The 27541-nt window shown below is 36.9% G+C and overlaps 1 protein-coding gene across 3 annotated transcripts; it reads left to right on the top strand.

Moving 5' to 3' along the window:
• Positions 1–765: 765 nt before the first annotated feature.
• Positions 766–24163, top strand: LOC129260995 (glutathione hydrolase 1 proenzyme-like). Of its 3 annotated transcripts, none has more exons than XR_010296669.1 (12): positions 766–1058; positions 5198–5267; positions 5821–6044; positions 6829–7021; positions 8206–8369; positions 8964–9113; positions 16120–16256; positions 17022–17254; positions 18431–18662; positions 20786–20899; positions 21907–22905; positions 23176–24163. XR_010296669.1 is itself a non-coding variant. In XM_054899022.2 (11 exons), exons 1-11 carry the CDS (start codon positions 995–997, stop codon positions 22138–22140), a joined length of 1815 nt encoding a protein of 604 aa, XP_054754997.2. In that variant the 5' UTR covers positions 766–994; the 3' UTR covers positions 22141–24163. The 3 variants fall into 3 exon arrangements, 1 of the variants encoding a protein (XP_054754997.2); XR_010296670.1 differs by having other exon boundaries at positions 21907–22863; XM_054899022.2 differs by having other exon boundaries at positions 21907–24163.
• The last annotated feature ends 3378 nt before the right edge of the window (positions 24164–27541 follow it).

A 27541-nucleotide genomic window follows, 5' to 3' on the forward strand; every position in this document is an offset into this window, starting at 1 on the left:
ATAGGTGAACCGACCAGCAACCAGCCTTCGCGTCTAACTTAGAGAAGTACTGGGCTCCTGCGAAGACAGGTTGGACCTCTTCCAAGGTTGGTACCTTGTGCGGGCATCTCTTGACTCCCATCGCTGCCACCATGATCCAATACAAAGGACTCTGGTGGAGACTTTGGTAGTGAAAGTATGATACAGTTTTAATATACAGGCCAGGCAGCTCAATCAACATGGTATCCATGTTGCTGGAGGTGTATGAAGTGCTTAGATATCAATACTGATATCGTAACATTACCCTGCAGTTATGCAATTGTTATTTTATGTACTATTACATTGGTCTAAATTTCTGTTCACCGATACTTAGTTTTCACATTTCAGAATGGATTTATTTACCACTTTGTATGCTTCGAGTTTGTTTACAACTACATGGGGAATCTACGATTTCAAAACCTAGTCCATGGCGCTGGATTAACGCTGCATTATCATCCCTATACGCAATAAGGCTGATTTTCCCTTATCAGAAGATCGAGAGTCGTGGATGAGAAATTGGTAGCTCCCTGATATTATTGTACAAATATTGGAAATAATCATTGGTCATTATATCAGTGGGTTTTAATACACCTGACAGTGACTGTTATGTACACAAATTTAGACCATCTGCGATGTCACCTGGCGATGTATAGAATAAAGCCCACTAGGTATTTGGTAAAAAGGGATCGTAGGAATCGTAGCCCCTCCTCCACTCATACACACCCACACCCACCCTCGTGCACCCCCACACACAGACACTATACGCATGCACACATCACTTCGCAAATCGCTACGTTGTACTTGTAACTATTCTCCATGTGGGGGCTTTTGTTTACTCGTTTGGTGACAAACATGTAGGCTTACTCACTATTAAATGCTACTGCTATATTAGAGCCTACGCTCCGATATTCCGCATATTGTTTGAGATTTTCCCTGTTGCAGTGGTCATGATACGGCAAGTCTGAGATCAAGAAAGATGGCTATGAATTTGAAGACATTCGTCATCCTTTTCACACTGATGAGCTTTTTATTTCACACAGGTAAGTTTGTTTATATAAGGAAATATTGCAGAGGGAATCTGAATCTAAATGAAATACTTATACTTATCATATATTTTACTCAAACCTCAAAGTGTACGTTGAATAATTTTGAAATAAAAAAAACGGGCATTTTCAAAATTATTCTGCGTACACTTCGAAGTTTGAGCGAGTCGTCAAACACGACGACGTTACAAGAAGTGTCGGAAATCCTGAGAAAATATGTATTTCTATTTTGTGCTTCTATTGCCTGGAAAAGTTATATTAGACTTCAGGTCTTGTCTAAGGAATGCCATCGTTATGCTTAACATCGTCGAAGAGGCTGTGCTCTTTTACCTTTATCGCATTAAAATATGTAAAGGTAATACATTAAAAGCCTATTTTCCCCCGGTTCTTTTCTTAAGCGTTAATTGAAGAACTGTAAAGTATATAATAACAGGCTATTGCGATAAACCATTGATATTTATACTAAGTGCAATCAATTCAGTGTGAAATCAATGTACTTTGACTTTGTCGAGTCATAATTTGAACCACTGCAGGTTGGGTTAATTACCAACGGTACATTGTGCATCGATATAGCGATAATAGATCTGATAAAGTCAATACCTAAATCACAATGAGGTCAACGAATCCCCCTATCAGACCATTTAGGCAACGTCTATGGCACATAACCGTCTGTTCGTTTCGGTTCAGAGATCGAGTCACCAAACGGGAACAACACTGGTAGACAAGAGAAAGCAAAAACACAATGAGCGTACATATGGCGGTGGGATGGGAGCTATGACATAGACAAACTAAAGGCAGCATGGGAAACATTGGGCAAAATTTGTAAAATGCAAAAGTTACGAGGACGTAATTTCAAGGAACTAAATTATTAAAAGAATACGCGCATGATACTTTTGCTTCGGCGCCTTACCTAAATTATCCATGGACCATAGGTGACTAGTTGTCTCCAGTTGTCTTGGTCAAAAACTTGGACTTCAAGCAGTCATGGATACGCCAACACAGATGGTTAGACCAGTTAGTATCAGATGATATAGTTATAGCCTAAAAGGGAATGATAAGTAAACCACGTGGCGGTTAGACCAAACGGTCAGTATACGAAAGGATTCTAATGTATATACCGATCGGCTATTTACCGACGGAATGGAGTTGTTAAGTCTGCATATAAAACAGTGCCTCGGGGGCTTCTTTCAGGGGTCATTCAATGCAAAGGTTAAAAAAAAATTGGGAACCATATATAATTTGATTAACAACACATGAAGCAAGTTGTATGACAAAATGACAGAAGCGTGATTTATAACTCGGCAACTCGCCACATTGGTAGACATGTTCCCAGCATTTTAAAAGTTGGAAAGGTCGTAATATTTCTTTAGCAGTTGACAGATTTATTTACTCTCGAGATTTTCGCAGGAGTATTGCTGAACTGTTGTTATGCAATTGTCTCTCCGGCTTGCAGATTATAAAATGGGGAGTAATGAATGAAAAAAAATACACATGTGGGAAAGAATTACCACAGTAAATCCAAAATGGAGACTATGATTTATTATATTACCTTTATAACGAAAATCATCTGGATGGTCGAATAGATTGTAATAAATTGATATCTTCCTTTCTTCTCTCTGCAGCTCTGCTTCGTGGTTCTTATCGAATGTGGTTTGGATTTTAATGTCATTCCAATTACACAACAACATACAGAAAATATAAACATACCGATTGTGTATTATACATTTGTGTATTGTATTTGTGATTAAGTTTTGATAAATCATCACTAATTCTCGGTTTCGTTTTTGGGGACGCACTGTATGTATATCGTGTATATATTTACTATGGAAGTGGGTATGCATGAGAGGGTTTGTTAACCCTATCTAGGCCGGGGGGGGGGGCCTCGGAGGCACCCCCCCCCCCTCAACGAATCTCGCGATATTTTCGCGGCGCGAAATTTTTTGACCGCGCCGCACAGTGGGCCGGGGCGAAACAAAAGTGCGCCAAAAGTCATTTTGGGCAATTTCAGATTTTTTATTTTTGTCATGCCCAGCTGAAAGACAACACTTTGAAGAATACTTCAGCAAAATATTTTACTCTGGAATTTACATAAAGGTTGTTAATTCCCTACCTCAAATCGTAAAATGTGACATTTTGCGAAATGCCGCCTATATGACAACTTAGTTGAAAAACAGGCCATTTCACAAGAGGTTTATCATGTAGGAATCTGAAATGGCACCCACATTATCCTGATATATTCTTTTTTCGTGGGAAAGGGCTCAAAGTAGATAAAAGACACATTTCAGGAGGTTTAGAGGATAATTATTCCTCGAAATAGGCGGATAATCCATGATTTTTGCATTTACATTAGAAACGTTTAGATTTCCGTGGATTTCCGTTTAAATTCTATCCTCATCATTTTGCCAGATGTCTAAGCTTTAAGTCGATACCAAATTTAGCTGCCCGTTTTTGCCCGTTTTCATGTGAGAGCCGATTTTACTTGACACAATACCCCCAAAACCTGTTAAAAAACGGTCATTTTTATACCGCGCAGTCATCGCAGCGCACCGTGTGGGGTGTACATTGCCGTTCGTTTTTGCACGGCGAGGACGATTCCCCTTCCATTCCATGAAAATTACATTAATTCCGGGCATAATGTAAACAAAATGAAGGTTGATAACGCATATAAGGGCTACCCACCCCTCTTCCAGAGATAAAAGTTACTTGTAGAATAATTTCAGCCGAAAACCCTCCTCATAGTAAAACATTCGTGGTGTTATATACTCTGCATTTTACCCAAGTCTACACTGCTTGATAAAGCACGGTTAATATTTTTCAGATGTTTATGTATTTTTTTAATCTAATGATCATTTTGATGCCATAAAATTATTTTCAGGATCTCATACACACTTTTTAGGCATGTGAGAAGCATAAACCAACATTCACTCTGGTCAATCTTAAAGTAACACATAACAGAAAGTTTATATACTGCACATTGTTTAGCGTAATTTGTCTTTTCACAGATATGTTTTAAGTAGCCAATCAAAATTTGGTATCAAAGTGACGTCATATCGGCTTTAAATTATTTTCAGTCGATTCTACGCCCAAAATTACCCTTAATCAATATGTTAAACTAAAAATATAACCCGAAATATAATTTTGGCGCACTTTCAACTCATTCTGGCCCACTGTGCGCCGCTCGCTGACTTTTTACTTTCAAGTCTTGCGCAACTTTTGAGACCAATTTTGCGTCACCCGGGTACGTGGTTCCGAAATTACGCAACATTATGTAAGTGCATATCATACCAAAAATTGCTCAAAAACGTGGTTTTGTGTACAAAGTCAATGCAAATTGTGTTATCAACCAAAATCCATAAATGTATGATTATTTTTAGTTTTGCTGGTCTAAATGTATTTATTTTATGCTTTTTAGGATCTCAGAAGAGTCCCCAACAAATTTCATTGAAAAATCAATGAAAAACAAAAGGTAAAAAAAAACAAAAGAAATACATAAGAAATTGCAAACAACAATATAATACATAAGAAAATGATTTGATATTGCATTTTTTTTCATGTACACTTGCTAAGGACACCACAAAGAGTTTCTATACCAAAAAGTAGAACATTTGGAGCTTTATTTAGGGAGTTAGAGGAAAAAGTATGATTTCGCATACTAATTACGCATAAATTAGCATAATCACTGATTAGCGATTCGCATGAAATAAATTACTATACAATTTTGTAGATTATGTCCTAGGCAACCCGCGTGCCAATTTTCGGCGCGATCGCGCGGTCGACGACCGAGATCTCCCCCCCCCCCCCCGGCCATATGAACTCCCAAATACCCCGGCCTAGATAGGGTTAAACACATGGGTGCGTGTGTGAGCCGTGTATGGGGTGCGTTTATCTATGTGCGTGCAAGAGAGCGTAGGCCTCTTCATTCATAACAGGAGTCCCTTGAAAACCAAGCTCATATCTTCAGGTAAAACGTATTTCTGTCAATGTGAGTGCTTAGAAGTGACAAATAACCATGGTAACTCGAAACATCTTGATGTTGTGATGAATGTGTTTAAATACCTGAACATTGTAATAAGAAATGATATCACTCCACAATGAATGAATGAACTTAGATCACATTTCTTTTCTTAAAACGATAGGTGGGACTCTTAAATTTTACGAAAGTGGCGCTGTGGCGACTGACGTACAATTATGTTCAGAAATGGGAAGGTAAGAATATTTACAACCAAGAATTATCAAAATTAATTAGTCGAATCGAAATCAATATCCTCCAAAAATAATAAATTAGGCCTTGGTTGCGAGGGATCGGTTTATTATTCTTTGGAAAGATAAATCGTAGCGTCTTTGATTCAAAGTTAGTCAAATTTTCATGACAGGTCTTTATCGACTTTATAACAATTATTTTTAGATTCGTTGCCGATTTGACTATGTATGCATTGTAATTTATTTAAATAAAATATTCATTCATTTCATTCTTGTCTTGGTATTTTTTGTTTAAACTTTTTCGTTTATCCACATATTCTGTTTCCCTGTGTCTAACTTTTCTCGACCCACCCCCTCCCCTCTCTCTCTCTGTTTCACTTATTATGTCTTTTCCCCTTTCTTCTTTTTTTAAACTACGTTGTCCATTCATCCATTCCTCAATCCAATGTTTTCCCCTTTTTTCGCTTTCAATTTCCAAACCCATCCATCTTTCATACTTTTGTTCATTTCGCCCCTCCTATCTCTTTTCTATTTGCCCCCCCCCCCCTCCACACGAAAGGGATATCCTTGAGAAGGGTGGATCAGCCGTTGATGGCGCCATTACCAGTGCGTTGTGTGTGGGTGTGGTGAACAGTCAGAGTTCAGGCATTGGCGGTGGTTTCTTCATGGTGATCTACACCCGAGCTAGCGGCATGGTCGAGTCCCTGGATGCCCAGGAAACGGCACAGGCTGCCACTTATCCAGAGATGTTTGCTGGCCAAGGGCCTGACGGTGCAAAGTACGGTAAATAAAAGTTCCCTAATATCGAAACATCACATCTCCGTGGATGTCATATTTACCAAATGATGCTTATTATGGCGATTTGCCAAATGATGTTTGATATAGTGATATATTTTATTTTCCGTTATTACTATATCGGTGTATAATATGACCATGGTCTACATCTTCAGTAGAGGTACTGGGGACAGTCTCAGCAATAATTTATACAAAAGCTCGATCGTGATCAATGTAGACTTTACTGCCAAGAAGTACTTCAAACTGGCAAATTTTACCCAAAATATATGTTGATGGGTTGAATGAATCAGTAGGGTAAAAAAAAAATGAAAAAAAAAACACGAAGAACTGAAGAAGTATCGGAAAATATGCGTTTTTAAGTTTTCCGTTGTTTTAGAAGCAAATGTGTGAAAACAGGTGTTGTCCTTATCCTTATATCGGTAGATACCTGGCTAAGCCATTCGATTTTGTTTCCAAATAAGCTAATTTCACTGAAAATAAACCTCCGCTTTGATTTAAAAAAAAACCATACGAAACACAGCAAAGTATAAGATGAAATTCCGTTCCCGTTACACACTATTCATCCTGTTTAAGTATCGGGATCTAGCTCCAGTCGAAGAATGTTAATTTACCAACGACATATCAAATGAAATAGACACAGATGATGCAGGAGAACTAACTTGTAAGTCAACTTGCGTCTACAGTAACATACATAAAATTCCTCTTGTCAGTGAAAGTCAATATTTGTTTCATGAAAACACCCCCGGAACGTAACATTCCAAATTTCCTATAGGAATGGAGAGTGTCGCCATCCCGGGTGAAGTGAGAGGTATGTGGAATGCTCATCAGAAGTATGGTAAACTACCCTGGTCCGATCTCTTCCAGCCTGTCATCAATATATCAAGAAATGGTTTCACCGTGGGAGCACATCTTCACCATGCCTTACAGAGCATTGAAGATCAGTGGGACGAATATCCTAACATTCGGTTAGTTCGATATTCATTGTTTCAGCAGAGAGAGCGTCGGACGTTGTTTAATCAAAGAATCGACGTGATCGAGGACTTTCATTAAAACTCGGATCGGCCTTCAAGTTTTAGTCAATGGAACTGACTTAATCATGTACATATCATTATTTAGGGGAGATTTATAGAATTAAGTAGTTGACTGGTTAATATTCATAGAACAACATAGCATGTATTTCAGAACAAAATCATGTCCCCCAAACCCATAATCTGATCTTAAATACTCGTGTTGTCTGTCACCATTTTGATTTAAGGTTATCAAATTTATTTTTTTATATAAGAACAACTTGCAGGGGCGGCGATCCTGGGGGGGGGGGCGGGGGCAAGATGCCCCCCACATTTTGAAGCACTGATAGAGTGCCCTGTTTACGCAAGAAAAATGCCCTCTCACGAACGTGTACTGTGCCCCTGTCATACCTGAGAGGACCCGTTTTATGTGTGAGCAAGTGCACCTTGCTTTCTTGCAAGTGTCCTTTCTCGAATCATTGTCCCCTTTAACCAAAGAAAAGTGCCCATTACGAAGTGTTCTATGCCCATTTCATACATGAGAAGGACCCGTTTTATGTGGTAACGAGTGACCCTTTGAAACAAGAAAACAACTCATTTTTAGATGTTACTACTTTTTTGTAAGAATAATCCTACGTGCACTTGCCTTAAGTTTCATAAGTCATAAAAGAGTGGGGTAGATAAGGCAGTGGCACACAGATTGGGGGGCCCAAAAAAAAAAGGGAAAAGGAAAGAAAAAAGGGTGAAACATAATTTTTTTTTAATATTAAGTCGAAATATATCACAACAATTGGATTTCGTTTTAAAAATGTCAAAATTTTTCTTCGCTCGCAGCTTCTCATAAATTTTACGAGATACGACATATTTAGACCCCCTCAATTTTTTCGGCTCATAACACCACTGTAGGTAATTTTTATTTGTTTTAAGGTGCCCTTTTTCCCCTGTGTTTCCCCCACCCCACCTTCAACTTCGTTCCGTCGCCCCTGAGAACAAGTCATAGATAATTTTCGTTTCGTCCACTTCATGTGTTTTTTCTGTGTCTTTCTATATCTTTATCCTTCCCTCCCACACACCCCACTCATCCTTCTTTTCACAATTTTACAATTATTTTAAACTTTTTCTTAATTTTACTTTATTCACAGGAACCTATATTACAACGCCGAAGAGGAGCGTGTTGCTATTGAGGGTGATGTCATTACTAACCACAATCTAGCCGACACACTACAAGCGATTGCTGAAAACGGAGTGGAGGAATTTTACCAGGGGCCTACTGCTTCCAAGCTTGTTCGAGATATTCAGACTGGGGGTAAGATTCGACATCGATTTAATTACATTTTCAATGTTAATAGAGAACGGACGTAGGATATGGACAACTTTCAACAGACATGCCGGTTGCTATAAAAGCACTTGTATTAGCCTAAAATGGTAGTAATAATGATAATAATAATGTGGACATTTCATATAGCGTAGTTACCATATTAATATACTCTTATTACCCCGGCTGTAGCCGAGCTGCCATATAATTTTTTTAACCAATTGTTGTGTGGACAGTATGTTACCTAACATTTTAAGAGTGTATTTAAGAATGTATTATATATATATATATGTGTGTGTATAACGATGATTGAATTTTACTGGGCCAAATTAATATCTTTAATAATTTTGGTTAGAATTGATGTTGACGACACCGACGCTGCCATCTCCTATACGAATCCTCGCTGTCGGAAAAGTTGCACCAATATCTAGCTTAATTCTGAAATCCAGGAGAAAAAAACAAGATAGGAGCATTTATTTCTTTTAAAGTACGGCATGATGTCATGTTTAATCTTATTTGTATATAAATTTAAGTCATTTTGATAATTAAATCTACATGAAATGAAAATTTCACTTTACAATACAGGTGGTAATATTACTATGAGTGATCTCGCAGGCTACACAGCGGTCTGGAAAGGTGTGGAAATAGTAGAAGATTTTCTTGACTACTCGATGTACACTTCCCAGCTTACATCTAATGGACCATTTTTTCAGTTCATACTAAGGACTTTACAAGGTAATGCGGTGATTACACAATTAGTATGTAATATTTTCCCTGTAAGTCGATACATGGTGAAAATATTTATAATCGCAAACATCAACGGATAAATGGTCATTGCATGACTATTCTAATTTCAGTCGAGTTACAATGCCAAATCTGTTGTTTAATTTCAGAATAGAACTGTATCAAGGTTTCACGCTCGGCAACTAACTTAAAGGAGAATGAAACCCTTGAAACCAGCTGAATCCATATCAAAGAGAAACATCAAAGAAACATATTGTTGAAAGTTTGAGGAAGATTGAATGAATAATAAGAAAGTTATGAGCATTCGAATATTGAGATCACTAGTGCCATGTAGATCCTCCCAACGGCAATGCGACCAAGATCTGTGATATCACACACGTACAACTCCCTCATTACTTTAGTACTTATTTCACTTATATTCTCACTTTTATAGAGTCTATCACAAGGTGAGGTGTTCTCTTTATGAGATGACAAGTACAGAGGTTTCACAACATTATATCATTGATGAATCGTTTGTCATATGATTAGAATGAGCAAAAAGAGATGTTTTGGGGTATATTTTCAGTGTCCAAATGGGAGAGTTGTACGTGTGTGACATCACAGATCTTGGTCGCATTGCCAATGGGAGGATCTCCATAGCATTAGTGATCTCGACATTCAAATGCTCATAACTCTTTTATTGCTAGTCCTATTTTACTCAAAGTTTTGTTGATCTTATTCTTTGATTTTTCTGCTTTCACAAAAGCTAACTTGCTCCAAGAGTTTCATTCTCCTTTAACTAAAAGATCAAGTCTAATAGTCCGGGTTATAATTGAGCAAGGTGCCACAAGAAAAAGGAGAAATTTTCATATAGTGCTTCTAGACCAGTTTTTTACGCTGAATATGAATATATGAGGTAACCAGGCTGTATCCTGAAAATTAACCCGTGAGGGCGCTTTTTTCAAAATGGCCGCCAAATTTTCAGAACATTTGAATTTTCGTACATAGATTTTGACATAAATATTCCATTGCCACAAAATTAGTGTCATATGAAAGACAAATAAATTTTCTACAATTTGGTACTATTTATAGGGGATAAGTAGGTCATTTGGCTGAGATTTTAAGTAGAAAACTGCATTTTTTGTCATTTTTTCCCAAAAATTGAAAATTTTGCAAATACATGATTTTACATTATTCTAAGAAAAATGAATGAATTACCTTAACATGTTCCAGAAAACTTTATTGACATACTATTATCGTGTGGATGAAATTCCAACTCTGTATCATTCTTCTTAGCAAATTTATAAGGTATCAAACTTGAATACTTCAATTTCAGAAATGTCGCTTTTTGTATGCATTTCCATAGACTAATACGTATAACATGTACTGTACATGTATAATATGTATAATGTATAGTTTAATAAAATTTAAATGCAATTATCTCCGCTTTTTAACCACTTGGAGAGTTAAGAGTAGGCTTTTCTCTATCAGCTACATAAAACAAAATGTTGGTACATCAAGGCCTGACCCTCTCATGGGATGGGGGTGTCGAAGTCACCCTCCCTTGCCCTTGGCTATATCATGTTGTTGTATATTGCCTATTTGTTGGAAAAAATCTCTGTTTTTTGGAGCACCCATTGAAGCAAAAACAGGCATTTCTGCTATACAGTACAGTCACTTTGATTGCTTTGAAACCACTTGGAGAGGAAAGAGTATATAGGCTTTGTTCTACCAGCTACATACAAAGTGGCACATCGAAGCCTACCCCTCTCGGGGGGGGGGTTGCTTAATATTGCCAATTTATTTGAAAATTCACAATTTTGGACCCAACATTCAGGCCAAAAATCGTTTGTGCTTTGTTGTACACGCCATTTTATTGATTTGAAACCACTTAGAGAGGAAAGAGTAGAGTTTGTTCTACCAGCTACATATAAATAAGCACTGGCACATTGAACCCTAGCCCTCTCATGGGCTGTCTAAGTCACCCCCCCCCCCTCTATATTATGTATATTGCCGATTTATTGGATATTTCACCATTTTGGATCACCCATTCAGGCAATAGCGCGTTCCTACTATATAGTACAGCCAATTTTATTTTCTTGCAATGACTTGAAGAGGAAAGATTAGGCTTTGCTCTATCAGCTACATATCAAGAAGTGTTGGCAAATCAAAGCCTATCCCCTTCAGAATGTTCAGGGGGCTGTAGAATTTACCCCACCAATTTTCGGTAATTGACTATCTATTGTACAGTCACAATTTGCATCACCCATTGAGGCAAAGGGCGTTTCTACTATATAGTACAGCAAATTTCTTTTCTAGCAATGACTTGGAGAGGAAAGAGTAGGCTTTGCTCTATCAGCTACATATAAAGAAGTGTTGGCAAATCAAAGCGTATCTCCTTCAAGCGGCTGTAGAAGTTACCCCACTAATTTTCGGTTTTGGGCTATTTGTTGAAAAGTCACCATTTTGGAGCCCCCATTGAAGCAAAAAGGCGTCTCTGATATATAGTTCTGCCACTTTTATTGCCTTGAAACCACTTAGAGAGAGGAAAGAATAGGCTTTGCTCTATCAGCTACATAATTTTGTGCTGGCAAATAAAAGCCTACCCCCTTCTGGGGGCTGTCGAAATCACCCCCTCACCCCTTTGCGTTATTGCCTATTTATTGGAAATTCACCCTTTTTGAGCCCCCATTGAGGTAAAAAGACATCTCTGATATAAAGTTCTGCCACTTTTATTGCCTTGAAACCAATTAAGGAGGAAAGAATATGCTTTGCTCTACAAAGAAGTGCTGGCACATTGAAGCTTACCTATCTTGGCGGCTGTCAAATCACCCCACCCCTCTTGCATTATTGCCTAATTATTTGAAAATTCACAATTTTTGAGCCCCCATTGAGGCGATATGCACTTCTGCTGTATAAAACACCCAATTTCATTTTCTTGAAACCACTTGGAGAGGAAAGAGTAGGTTCCCATCTTTCAGCTATATATAACGAATTGCTGCCATATCGAAGCCTGACCCACTTCAGGGGACTATATTGATGTTACCCCACCTTTTTTACGATTTTTTCCAATTCATTGGAAAACTCGCCATTTTGGAGCCCCATTGAGGCAAAAAAGTGTTTCTGGTATATAGTAGAGCCACTTCTTTATATGTAGCTGTTAGAGGAAAGCCTACTCTTTCCTCTCCAAGTAGTTTCAAGGCGGTAATAGTGGTAGAACTATATATCAGAACCGCCATTTTGCCTCAATGGGGGCTCCAAAATGGTGAATTTTCCAATAAATAAGCAATAATGAAAAAGGGGTGGGGTGATTTCAACAGCCCTCTGATGGGGATAGGCTTTTATTTGCGAGCATGTCTTTATATGTAGCTGTTAAAGCAAAGCCTATTTTTTCTCTCCAAGAGTTTTCAAGGGTGAACAAAGGCAGAAACATAATCAGAAATGACTTTCTGCCCCAATGGGGGCTCCAAAGTGGTGATTATTTCAATAAATAGGCAATAATGCAAAAGGGATGGGTGATTTCGACAGCCTCCTGCTGTTTGCCTGCACTTTTTTATATGTGGCTGATAAAGCAAAACCTATTCTTTCCTCCCTAAGTGGTTTCAAGGATTTAAAAGTGGCAGAACTATATATCATAAACGCCTTTTTTCCTCAATGGAGGCTCCAAAATGGTGAATTTCAAGTGGGGGGGGGGGGGGGTAATTTCGACAGTCCCCTAAAGAGAGTAGGCTTTTATTTGCCAGCACATCTTTTTATGTAGCTGATAAAGCAAAACCTATTCTTTACTCCCTAAGTGGTTTCAAGGCAGTAATAGTGGCAGAACTATATCAGAAATGCCTTTTTGCCTAAATGGGGGCTCCAAAATGGTGAATTTTCCAATAAATAGGCAATAATGCAAAAGGGGTGGGGTGATTTTAACAGCCTCCCGGAGGGGGTAGGCTTTTATTTGCCAGCACTTCTTTATATGTGGCTGATAAAGTAAATCATATTCTTTCCTCCCTAAGTGGTTTCAAGGCAGTAAAAGTGGCAGAACTATATCAGAAACGCCTTTTTGCCTAAATGGGGGCTCCAAAATGGTGAATTTTTCAATAAATATGCTATAATGCAAAAGGGATGGGGTGATTTCAACAGCATCCCGGAAGGGGTAGGCTTTTCTTTGCCAGCACTTGTTTATATGCAGCTGATAGAGCAAAGCCTACTCTTTCCTCTCCAAGTCATTGCAAGAAAATGAAATTGGCTATATAGTAGAAACGCACTTTTGCCTCAATGGGTGATTCAAAATGGTGTAATTTCCAATAAATAGGCAATATACATGATATAGAGGGGGAGGGGTTGACTTAGACAGCGCCTGAGAGGGATATTTTTCGATGTGCCAGCGCTTCTTAATAATTTGTAGCTGATAGAGCAAAGCCTACGCTTTTCTCTCAAAGTAATTGCAAGAAAATAAAATTGGCTGTATGATATAGAAACGCCCTTATGCCTCAATGGGTGATCCAAAATGGTGAAATTTCCAATAAATAGGCAACATACATGATATAGAGGAGGGGGTGACTTAGACAGCCCCTGAGAGGGCTAGGGTTCGATGTGCTAGCGCTTATTTATGTAGCTGGTAGAACAAACTCTACTCTCTCAAATTGATAAAATACTATAAAGCACAAACGCTTTTTTGCCTCAATGTTGGGTCCAAAATGGTGAATTTCCAAATACATTGGCAATAAGCAAAAGGGGGAGGGGTGACTTCCCCAGCGCCCTCCCCCCCCCCCCCCCCCGAGAGGGGTTGGCTTCGATGTACGTGCCACTTCTTTTGATATAGCTGGTAGAACAAACATGACAAGCTTACTCTTTTCCTCTCCAAGTGGTTTCAAAGTAATTAAAGTGGCTGTACTGTATAGCAGAAATGCCTTTTGCCTCAATGGGTGCTTCAAAAAATAGTGATTTTCCAATAGGCAATATACAACAACATGATATAGCCAGAGTTGGAATTTCATCCACATGATAATAGTATGTCAATTAAGTTTTCTGGAACATTTCAAGGTAATTCATTCATTTTTCTCAGAATTATGTAAAATCATGTATTTGCAAAATTTTCAATTTTTGGGAAAAAATGACAAAAAATGCAGTTTTCTACTTAAAATCTCAGCCAAATGACCTACTCATCCCCTATAAATAGTACCAAATTGTAGAAAATTTATTTGTCTTTCATATGACACTAATTTTGTGGCAATGGAATATTTATGTCAAAATCTATGTACGAAAATTCAAATGTTCTGAAAATTTGGCGGCCATTTTGAAAAAAGCGCCCTCACGGGTTATTTTTCAGGATACAGCCTGGTTACCTCATATATTTATATTCAGCGTAAAAAACTGGTCTAGAAGCACTATATGAAAATTTCTCCTTTTTCTTGTGGCACCTTGCTCAATTATAACCCGGACTATATAAGGGAATTTGTCAAAAGTCTGTGCCGTGTCTTTTAGCGGAAATTCCGCTATACTGGTGCTATTGTGTTTTGTTAATTCTCTCTCCCCACTTGTTCAAATGAACGTGTTGCTGGGTTAGGTATCTTGCCAAAGGTCAAAGCCACGTCTTTCCTGCAGGAAACCTACACGTTGCTTTTCATCGCCAATCATCACATTTCACCATAGAGAAAGTAATAGTGTGGTTCACTTTGTTAAAATTGAAACTTTCGCCGGATGTTTTTGAAAAAAATGAAAACTATACATTTTTGGAAACGTTAAGGTATGAGCTATCAGAAAAATAATGTTTTTATTTACACCGACCCCTATAGGGCCGCCATCTTTGATTTTCAAAATGACCGCCGTGAAAGGGGTTTTCGGCAATATCTCGGTTTCTTAATAACCTAGACTCATACATTTTGCACCCAAACCACCATTTTCGAAGTCTACGAATCTAGTAGTATCGGAATAATCTGCCAAATCTGTTGTTTAATTTCATCATAGAAATGTATTTTTGAGAAAAATATCATTTTGATTAAATTTTCTGTCTTTTCTACGAATTACCAGACTGATACCAGTTTGACTCTTGTAATTCCTAGAAAAAGCAGGACATTGAATTAAAATGCTATTTTCTCCCAGAAAGGGTTAATTAATTAATTATATATATATATATATATATATATATGGGTGTGTGTGTGTGAGGGTGTGCGTGTGTGCGTGCGTGTGCATATGAATTTAATGATACAGAAGATATCCAGTGAATATTTTACATGTATGATAGTGATTATTTTACATTAATGTTCCAAGATCAACCTAGATTTAGGGGAATATGAGTGTAACGCCGAACAGTATTATTTAAATTCGAATGAAATTAATTACAAAATACTAACACGAAGCTTTAGATATGCAATACATAGAAATAGAAATATGTTTTTCATCAATAAAGACAGTCCTGACCAAATTTAAAAACACTCTAAAAAGGTGGCATCACTCGTGGATTCACATATCACGGGCAATTGCGAAAGATGTCACAATACGTCGGTATGTTGTGTCCGACGTTTCACTATCGGGCCTATACTTTATTATATACTGTGTTTTCTTGATCAGCTAAATTGGTTCATATATTTGTTAATAATTGAGAGCCTATATAGGTTTATGGATAGTCATGCATATACCTGGTTGGATGGTGGAATTAAGAGAAATTGAATGAGAAATGAAAATGGAATGAATAGTTTCCAGAATAAGGATAGGGGCCTATTCATGCTGCCGTGAAGGTCGATCAACTTCATCTCTTCTACTCATTTCAAGAGCTTCATCCAGACTTAAAAGAGAATACTCTCCTCTTCTCTTTCATTTTCAATTTTTTTTTCGCATTCCAATTATCATACTGCATGTCTTTTATTTCAATGTGTTCATTTCTTATTCAATGTCCATCATTCTGACATCCATACATACCCTTTTCCATGTTTTCAGGACTCTCCACGCGGTGAAACGTAACACTCCAATCCCTGCCACCATGTAAATCTTCGAGGTCAAGAATTTCTATATATTTTTTTTCTTTCAGAGTTCGATCTTCCCACCTCTGATAATATGACATCAGAAGAAAGGATCCTCTTGTATCATAGGTTTATAGAAATATGTAAGGTAGCCTTTGGACTCAGGACCAAGCTCGGTGATACATGGTCGGAGGAGGTCGAGGAGGTAAGGACATGCTAACAGGGGAATATACAGGTAGATCAATTGTGAAAATGCCAGAGAATGTTTTAAAGAAAAACATTATGTGGAGAGGATTGTGGATACACCATGTCGATGATTCGATGAGGTTTTCCTGAATATAACTGAATTGTTATCATTCGGTTAGAGACATGTAAAAAATTGTTTGGTCTCGACGCTTCGAATAGTGTGCTCTGATCTTGCTTAGGAGAAAAAATACTGTAAGCATATTATAAAAGTAAGATTTTTAATGAAATTTCTGAAAATTAGACAATCTTTGAGAACTCATTGGAAGATTTTTATCTGCAATACGTGATCGCCAACATTTTTCACAATTCATGTTGTCAGGAACCTTAAGATAATCAATATCCGATGTCCTATTTGATACGTCTGTCTCGAATGTTTAATGGACTGAACATCTATCCACCCCCTGACACGAGTGGACTTGTTCACAAACATTACTTTTCATATCCTAACTTAATTGTCCCTCGGACGGGAAAAAGAAGTTTGGTAGACAATAGAATAGACGATGATTCAGCTGTTTACAAGGGATATACCTCATTCGGTTTCGCCACAAATCAAACAAGATCATCTGCTTCTTTTTCTGATAAAGTACAGTCCACCGACTGGTGTATTATCGTACTATCCTTTCCATTCCCTTGGAAAGAACCGAAGTCTTCGCAGTTTTTGCTTTATTTGTAAGTTTGTTCTTGCAACTTTTACGTGCTTGATTTGTTTCTGTATCCCTTTTAGACTCTCGATGATCTTCGCTCGCTTGAATTTAGTCGGTATGTCAGAGACTTGATTACAGGCGCTGAACCGGACGTCTTCTCTACATCTTCACACGACTATGTCATTGACCAAGCAGTTAATAGCCCGCAGGTCAGAAGCATCGACAAAGACCCGGATGTTGGTGACACTAGCCACGTCAGTGTTCTGGCTCCTAACGGGGATGCTGTGTCAATGACAACATCAGTTGGATATTAGTAAGTATAGACCTTGACAAATGATAAAGTGTACAAAAAGAAATATGTCGACATAGTCCTGCAGCTTTTCCCAGATCGTCTCGGAAGTAATAGTACTCTTCATACACTGTAAAAACACTCTTTAAAATTTTAAGCACTTTGTTTATGCCCGTAACTCTGACAAATAACATTTTGAAATATATTTTTTTTATAGTTTTAAACAAGTTGTATTGAAAAGTTTAAATATAAGAAAATAAACTACTTGTTGTTAGAGTGACGGGCTTAAACAACGTGCTTAATATTTTTACTGTGTATCCTGAAACGGCATGAACGGTATTCACATGAGTTAACACAGGTTTAAATCAAGACTACAGATGGTCCTCTCCTCTGTGGACATGGATGAATGCTTGCTTTCATCGTTGTTATTCATTATTTATGACAATAATGATGCACATGAGAAGTCATCCAAATTCATTTATTGCTTCTCAGTTTTCATTGATAAAAGGTCATTTTCAAAAATCAGTAATACCGTTTGCAATATGTACATAACATTGAGGTCTTAGTTGACATAAGTTTAGCTTTTACCAACCGGTAGAAATATCTAAATATTTTACTGGGGAAGGTTTATCAAGTATGTGATCATAAAAACTGCAAAAGTCCATGGTCGAATTGAGTTTAACATGTAATATTGTCCTTAATGTATGAGGCCAAGTTGTGTGTAATATATATATCACATTTTCATCCAAAAGTACCCCCCCCCCCTAAAAAAAAAAGAAGATAATATTAATAATGAAAACTGACCAAAGCCTTCACTCGACCTACACAAAAATCATTTGATTTTTTTCGATTTTCTCGAAATGATCCAATATGAACTAGGATCATACTTCATGATACTCAAGTGATTTACCGTTGACCAGATTGTAAAGCAGAGTTCTTGGTATTTTGAATATAATCACGATTATTGTGATATAAGCAAGTCGGCTAGTAAAAACTCAGATAGTGATTACAACACTGAGGAATAATAATTCCATTTTTTTTCTTTGTCCGACTGTTTTCAACCTTAAATAACTGTTTGAGTTTTCCCTTCTTTTTCTCACAAAGCATCTTTCCACTTTAGAACATTGAAAAGTATTTTTTTCAATTGAAATTCACAATGTGTAATATTGGTTTGGGTAGATTTTACTTTCATACTTTCAGTTTCGGTTGCAAGGATGCATCACTGTCAACCGGCGTCATTCTCAACAATCATCTAAGAAACTTTTACTTCGACACAAAATACCAAACATGGACCCTACCAGCGAACCAACTGTCACCTGGCAAACGCCCTCTATCGACCATGGGACCCACCGTCATCATCGACAGTGATGGGGATGTCAAGATGGTCATCGGAGCGTCAGGCGGTTTCCGTATTCCGACCTCCGTTCTGTGGGTAAGATCATCCCGCATTATTAGATTAGAGTGTAATTTTGGTTTATTTCATATAACTTTTACACAAAATCAATGCCACTGAGCTATTCCATAATTATGAAGGAAATATGCGCACATAAAAGGCACCGTTGTACAGGCTGAAAATAATATGATTTGAACCGATAAAGTAAAATCAGAAAAAACAAGCTCTGCAAATTTTATCGAAATTCGACAAGGAATAACAAAATATAACATTTCAAGTAATTAATTATTACGGTGAAACGATTGTATGCAGTTTAAAATAAAATTTGCAGCGTCTTGCTTGGTGAATTTTAGTTTTTATTATTATTTTTTTTTTTTTGTTCAAAGGGTTTAGAAATTAAAATGAAAGTTCAAGTCCGGACATAACGGCCCGAATTCACAAAGGTGGTTTTGAAAACCCACGGTTCAAACACTCTTCAAACAGTGGACTCATGAATAGAATAGCGTATCTAACCATGAAAACAGGCGTCAATTTGGCGCACTGTGACAAAAGCACGCATCAGCATTGGGCATGTTTTATACACGCGCCCGATATGCGCTTAATTAAGCGTAATTTATACAGGAAATCTACATTAACCATGGACTCGACCGTGGGTTTTCAAAACCACCTTTTACCGTGTTTACACTTAATCGGCTTTTGCATCGACTCGCGGTTCAGAACCGCGAGCCGATGCAGCATCGGCTTTTGGTTCTGAACCAAAAGCCGATTATTAAGTGTAAACACGGTATTTGTGAATTTGGGCCAACATGTTTACGCGTATAGTTTGCCAGACAAAGTTCCAAAGCGATTGGTGAATATTTTTATTGTAAATTTCTTCCATGGATGTAATTAGAATATTGTAGATTCCCAGGTTAAAAATATCCTCTTTGCTTCCTGAGCCAAGTATATTAAACATGAAAAAATATATATAAAGAAAAACAATAGTAATAAAGGGTTTGCAATAGTTGGAACGAATTTGGAGTACTAATTAAAAATAAAGATTATTCGAATAAGCGAATAAAACCGTTTGCGAGAGAAGACAGGTCCTTTAATATAAGGAAACCAATATTTGGCAAGCCATATACGGCCCGCAAATATCAATTATTCACTTTATTACCCCCCAAAAGGAGTCTGTGACAATGAAAAATGTCCCTTTTCCCACTTTGATGCATGCTCACTCCATAAATTAACATATCGATTTAATTTTTGCACATAATTCTGCCCGTAGGTCGATAAACATAACCGCAAAAAAAAAAGACAGCCTTGAAAAAAAGTTCCACCATAATGAATAAGGGAACACCTATTCTTAAACATAATGCACCCATAGTGTACACAATGTCTATGAGAGAGGAAGTCAAAATTTTAACAAAAATGAAATGAGGGTTTGTTTCATGGACGGTTTTTGTTACTTCTGCCAACAATTTTTTCATGAAACTTCGCACATGGCTTCAGATTAATACTATCCAAAAGGCTCACACACCAAAATAATCATTCGATACGGCACAGAGTGGGGCCAAGGCCTCAAACTTTCTTCTCATTTGCAAAAAAAAGTTGAGAAAAGATCATTTCAGTTACCAAAATGAAAAAATTCTTGCCTATGATATTTGAAATTCGTATTTTTTGCTTTCATTAAATGTTCATTGATCCGTGAAACGATGAATATTGTTGAATATACTCTTCCCCAAAATAACTGTCATATTCGATCATTTTTATCGATAGAAATGTGAAAAAAAATCAAATTATAGCAAATTTCAACGTGTGTTTATTCAATCGTGAAATTTAGCCAAAAAACTTGTATCGTCTTTTAGAAAGTACCTTTTTCAAGCCTTCTGATTGTTTTTCATGATGTGAATGTGGAATTCGTTCCAATAAAGTGGAATCAAAATCATAATATTTGGCTTGTGACTTTTTGAAAACTGACAATTTTGCCTTCTGGCGGCGCTCACTGAAGCATGACATAAAATACGTCCATAACATTTACTCAGAGGGTAGCTTATAAAATTACCTAGACGCTCATGTGAAAATAATTATATTAAAAACTCGCTTTAGTTTGAAAATTATGGATGTTTGTTTAAGGGGGAACTTACTTTTTTGTTGTGTATATATCGCTGATTTTCTTCCAGGTCATCCTGCGGACTTTGGTCATGAATGTTTCTCTAGACGAAGCCATTAATGAACCTCGGATTCACAATAATCTTATGACGAACAAGGCTTTCATTGAAAATGGTTTTCCTCAGGTTAGAGCAGTGTTTGCAACTGTTTTACATTTTTCATTACTTTTCTGGTTACACTAATTAATGATAATAGATTTATAGAGCGCAAAAAATATTAAGTAGATTTCATATACTTCTGTGCTATTAATTACCATTCTGATACGCTTTTTGTTAATTGTGATATATGAAAAGTTAACGTTTAGGTCAGAGTATGGCGTTGGTGGTATATCCATACCGACCAAAGCTGCTTGCAGTATTTCAGTAATTGTTTATTAGGACTTTTGTACACGAAGATCTTTTCTCCTTTTTCGTACCTTGTTTCACTACAAACTGCATGGACTCAGGACAGCCCCCGGCTTTGGTGTGGGACCGGCCAGGTTTTGGATTTATGATAAGGAGTTTGTATATATATTTTTTCTTTTCAATTTGAATCCTTTTGGGTTTTGATTTGAAAGCAGGTCCTGAGTTCGGTTGGTCCCTGACCACGGTCGATCTGGTTTTGTTAAACCTAGATCCGTGCAGTTTTGATTGATAGATATTGTTATATAATATTATATTGTGGTGTAAAAGTATGGTGATGTGCCTTTTTATTGCGCTCTAGTCCTCTATGTTCCTCTTTACCCATCTCATCCTTATCTTCCATCTTTCTTTTCCCTATTGCTTTCTACCTGTAGCTCTGGATTAAATTATTGTTCTCAATTTCATACATAAGTTTTCATTATTACATGTATACCTGAAATATCCATCTGCTTATGTTTAGGATTTGTATTTTCCATTTGTATTGTATTATGCTTGTATTTTCTTGTACAGGGCCCCAAGTAAAACTTTATTTGGCTACTGACGGGGCTACCCTGTTTAAATAATACTTAATACATAATAAACTAATAAATTAGATGCTCCAAAACGAGTTTGATTTTAAAAGGGCATTATCATAGATAAAAAGGGGGAATTTAGCATGTCTACGTGCTATTCTATTCACAATAACTGTATTGTTATTGTTCATTAATTTTCATATCTTTTCACCATGACAGAGCATCGTAAGCGCGCTTCAGGATCGGGGTCATATCGTAGCAAACTCGTCGTCTTACGGGGTTGTTCAAGGAATACTCAGAACGGATGATGGAATCGCCGCATATTCGGACCCGAGAAAAGGAGGAAAAGCGGCAGGATTTAGCCGGTCAATGTCACCAAGCATTCACAAGTTTTCATCTGTCTTTCCTTGTATAATCTCTTTCATATTGGTATCAACCAGTGTATTGACTTGATTATAAATTATTACTTATTTTTACTTATTCGGGATTTAAGATTATTCATTGGATCACATGAGATGAACAAATATGATAGATTTGAATCACTTGTGCCTTTTTACACCAAAGTGTATATTTACCTTAAATTTTTTTTTTTTTTTTTAATGCGTTGGCAGTTAACAAAAGGAAGGGGAGCTGCCCCTTGAGTACAGAAATAGCTCCATGCAGTATCAATTATATTGCTATACATTGCTTGCAAGCGTTGTGTAAGGCGTGGGTGCTCTTTGGGGGATTGATAATTTCCCCACTGCGAACAATGCATGTAAAGGTAACTCTTCCAATTACCATAGGCATACACGGACGACAATGGTTCTGAAACGCCGTTGGTAATTGAAAGTGTTACCCTTTCGGCCTTATTGACCAAACTCTCCCAATTTGCTATTTGGCAGAGATTGGTCAATAATGTCAAAAATGAATGAATGAATTTGATGGGCAAGTTTACTAGAAATGAATCATGTCGTGACCTTTACAGACAAGGGCCAGTATTCCGAACTCAGATTTAGTTTAGGTTAATCTACGGATAGCCAACAATCAAAGTATAATTTCAATAGGAAAATACATCGCTGCAAATAGCTCCGTATAGTTTTCTCGTAGCTCCGTATATTTTTCGATATACTTTCATGGTCAGAATTGCGCATGGTAAATAACTTAACAAGCTGAGTCAATATTTGCATTATTCCGGTGAAACAGTTCTAGGCATGTCTTTATGTCTTTATTCATAAGGTGGGCTGATGATGTCATATCCCCATTTGTTCTTTTGTATTTGTTCTTTTTGTTTTTTATGATATGAAATTAGGTTTATTCAAAAACTTTCTACTAAGAACTAAACAATTGGATCGGACAACTGATTAAATACATAAGTCATTTAATTATCGCCGCAACTTATTTCATCATAATGGAGACACATCATTAATACATGTATGAAAAAATGCAACATTTATTATATCATGTAATTACATAAGAAAAAGGAAAGTGGGGATGTGACATCATCAGCCCACCTAATGAATATTCATGACGATGTGCACTTTTTTCTTCTGACTTATGATTTTTATAAAGCCCCTTTCACAATATTGGTGATGCGGCTGCTTACAACCGTTGCGATTGTGTGCAACATATATATTGTGACCAAATGATCGCAAACGATCGCAAGAGCCAATGTGAAACTCTACAGATCGAGCATGCGATCTCTACACATAGGAGTAATGCCGAAAATTTGTTTACAATTTAAGTGCATATTGTTTTCACAAAATATTGATAAACTTTAAAATTCAATAACTTCGTTAATTGTTATCCGATTTTGATGACATTTTCTGCATTTTGCTCTATGAATTTTATTCTATTTATTTGGATATAAATATTTTCAGCCCAGACCATCCCTTTAAGTGCAGTCGGGTAGAAGCCGCGCGCAGCCTAACCAGAAACTGCTTATAGCCTTAGCATTTATAGCTCGACAGGCCTAGAGTAGGACTAGGTCCGCAACGTTATATTTGGTCTAAGTTAGATTGGTTAAACACCAGCAAGGATTAGGTCCACAAGTAAAAGAGAGATATAAAACAAATATATCAGGCATTTCTTTCGAAAGCATAGTGGCAATTATTAATCCTCGGTTGGACTGGCAATGAAACGAAAATAGTAATTCTGCCAGTCCAACCTCGGATAAATAATTCCCAGTATACTTTCTCAAAGCCTGATATATTATCTGGGAATATACTTATTGAAAAAGTCATCTCCGTCTTGAAAGTATTTGGGGATAAATTAAACAGAAGAAACAACAATGTAAACAAGATTTTAAGCTTTCCTTAATTTTCATACAGAATTAGACCACAGGGCCTAACTTAAACTAGACTTCATACGGACCAAGGAGTCTGAATTCTCTATGCCATTCTTATTTCATTTGTTGTTGTTGTTGTTCTAAAGATGATAGATACTTGGTTCTTCATTTTATTAAATGAGTTTTTCTTGATTTTGTTATAAAGGCAAATCTATTTGGTAGTGTGCTGTGTGTGTATGTGCAGTTTGTACGTAAATCTATTTTCGTTAATATCAGTTTTCCTCTTGTCATTTTATCCGGATTGTAAGATTACGAAAAGGTTAACAGCATGCACAAGTTGCAACGGGCGAATAATTTAGAATGTATCTGTGACTTTCTCGAATGACAAATATTGCAAGTTTCATATTTTGATATAAAAAAACTTTGATTTTGAAGTAAACGATATAACTCTTCACTACTGATAAATACTACTGATAATTAAGAAGGAAAAGAAAATCTGAAAAAAGATCTCAAGGGGGGGGGGGTGCAAGAAAGAGAAAGCGAGATAGAACGGGAATACTGGCCATACTAGTGGCATTAGCATAACCAGGTGAAATTCTGAGAAAATATTTTTTGAAAGATAAAACTTAAGCAAGAGGATGGACCAAGTCTCGCTATAACGGATTGGAGCATTACCATCAGTATTCCCTAGTACTGTAGCAGTAAACTTCATAATGGAAGTAATATTCCTTTGGATTCAACTGAGACTAGGGAATTTTCTCCATTTTGCCTCGTCCCATGACAAAAATTAAAGAGTACATTTGCAGATCTAGAAACAAAACACTATAATTAAGATAGTGAATTCGAGACGTGGTTCAATGGGGGGGGGGGGGGGCATACTGAAATTGTTCTAAAGTGCACTCTTGAAGATCAAGTCTACCTCAATAAACAGTCGTTTTTTTATAGATAGAGCTATATGGATGGAGCAGGGACGTGAGAGGGAGACTCACGTTCCTAGATGGAGCAATCAAACAAGCAGAACACTGGCAATCAGCCCTCACTCGATTGACCCCTCTCTCTCTCTCTCTCTCGCTCTCTCTTTCTCTCTCTTTTCTCTTTTCGTTTGGGGGTGGGATGGGTATCTATTATTTCCCCTACTTACTCCTTTTTCCTCATTTTATTTCCCCTTTAGCGTCAGAACTTCCTCTTCGTATTTCAGAGTGTAGAGAGTAGATCCTTTTTTATTTGTCTCTCTCTCATTTTCACATAATATTTAGACTCGGCCTTCCCCTTCCACTACAATGATTACTGAAGATCCAAATCCCTCGGATAAGTCAATATACATACCCACTTGAAAACAAATATATATCAAGGGTTGTTTCATAAAGCAGTTCGTAGGTTAAGGGCAACTTTAAGAACGACTGGTGATCCTTTCATTTGGCAAATGATATACACCAATGCTCATTGGTGATTATTTAGCGCGTAAGAAAGGTTCACCAGTCGTTCTTAAAGTCGCTCTTAACTTACGAACAGCTATTATAAAACACCCAACGGGGTTTGATCATGAAGGATGCATACTGAGGGGGCAGGGGACGTACCGATCAGAATGGGCTTTCTGACAATTTGATGGAAGTTACCTCGTCGTTAAAACGATAAATTCATTATTCATTCCACTCTGAAATTATATAGGAATCACTTGGGGATGATAGCCCAGGGCTCTACATCCACTAGTGGTTCAATTTCCATACTAAGTAATGGGAGTCGAGGTCGCTCTACTTATATATATACAGTATACACATACTTTTTTATATTGCTACCGATTTTAAATGCATAAGGGCACCTCGTATTCTCGTTTATACTTGGACGACATTTGCCTGTTGCTAAATTTGAAAATAACGTAGTTAGTATTATAGTTAGACCTCATAACTTACTAAGGAGACTTGAAGGATAATTTTAAGTGGTATCACATCCATCTTTTAAAGTAAAATGTATTTGTTTGATGACAATTGAGGAATATAAAGAATAAATATATATTAACAGCAATGCGGAAGACTTTCTCTTGATAGGTAACATGATTTAAACAAAAAAATTATATTATTTAATGAAATTATCACACAAAACACTATTTGTGTAGGCATACAGTAAGAACATGAGAGTACTTGTCATGCAGTGAACACTGTATATCTTAAGAAATGTATTCAATCTGCTTATAGGCATTAAACTACGAATATCAATTGGAATTTTCATTTTAATGTTGAAAATGTTCATTAGCATTGCTTTCGCATTTTGTCATAGTTTTGATCTTGTGTTGCTCTTCAAAGTTAATAACATTCTTGTTCAAGTTAAAATATGAACATCTAATTAGCATATTCCCTTAATTTATAACATTCTTGTTAATATCCCATCATCATTCACATGATTTGATTGGGATGGGGAGGGGTTTGTTAGCAACAATTCAGTATTGCTTATCGTGGAATTACAACATGAGGGGAATGAGGGCACCGTCTTTACATTCATACGCAGGCTGTGTTAAGCCGAGGAGATTTAAACAGATCTCCTTGGTTAAACCATGGAGATAACGCTTGTAAGAACTTAAGCTATTCATGAATTCGATAAGGAAAGAAAGGGAAAGGGACAGAAGAAACAAACAAAAAGATGAAGGATGAAAGAAAGGAAGAGAGGAAGGAAGAAAGAAAGGAAGAGAGGAAGGAAGAAAGGAAGGGAGGAAAGATTAAGGAAAAAAGGAAGGAAGGAATGAAGAAAGCAAGCAAGAAAGAAAGAAATATAAGAATACATGAATATACAAATAAATAAAAATTCAATGACGAAAAGGAATGAAGAAAAATTTACTAAAAACGCAAGAAAGATAAAAAGAGAGTGAAAGAAAAAGAAAGAAAGGAATGCGACCTTTAATTTTGCATGACGTTTCCCGTTTTAGAGACAGTGGAATTACACTGCATATCCTGTGCACGCTCAATTTTATTATCGGCAGTTGTATTCTACTGTGGTTTATTGGGAATAACAACATTTCATGATGACATGTAAACATATGTATTTTGATTCTTTTAATTTTGTTAATGATGTTTGTAAACTATCGACCGGTGATTGGAGAACCTTAAATAGGAACTAGTGTCCGTTTGGCTATCCCTGGTCATCGGTCGATGGGTCTTTCAATTTTCTTGTATTTGTAATTTCTTGCATTCCTTTTGCAAGAAATAAAATGAAAGTAAATAAATAACTATTTGTATTGTAAGCATGCCAAATGGACAAGGTTTGTTTCCTCGATTCATATTTTGTATTCAATAACAATTGGGACCTTTCGCAAACCTCACGGACGCTCATATTAGGGTCCTCTAACACAAAAGTTGACGCTTAATCATACACTTGATTTTTTAGATTGATTGTACATTATAGTCAATAGAATCCAATGTAGAAAACTGCTCTACAATCATTGCTAAGCTTTGTGTTACAGGCCCTACATATCTGCTTTTCGTGTGCAAAATTCTTTCCCGCGACACCTGCACCATACATGCATGTACATTACGACTGATAGTCATCATCGTATAGATTATGACATATGGATAAGAAAGTGGTTTTTCAAACAAATCG

The sequence above is a fragment of the Lytechinus pictus genome, unplaced genomic scaffold, assembly GCF_037042905.1.
Source record: "Lytechinus pictus isolate F3 Inbred unplaced genomic scaffold, Lp3.0 scaffold_19, whole genome shotgun sequence".
Taxonomy (NCBI): Eukaryota; Metazoa; Echinodermata; class Echinoidea; order Temnopleuroida; family Toxopneustidae; genus Lytechinus; species Lytechinus pictus.

Bases quoted from the DNA above. Each gene is read 5' to 3' on its own strand.
- LOC129260995 (XM_054899022.2), top strand. From the start codon at position 995: ATGGCTATGAATTTGAAGACATTCGTCATCCTTTTCACACTGATGAGC. The intron at 5,268-5,820 runs GTAAGAATATTT...TCCACACGAAAG, and splicing joins TTATGTTCAGAAATGGGAAG to GGATATCCTTGAGAAGGGTG. The intron at 17,255-18,430 runs GTAAGTATAGAC...TCATACTTTCAG, and splicing joins ACAACATCAGTTGGATATTA to TTTCGGTTGCAAGGATGCAT.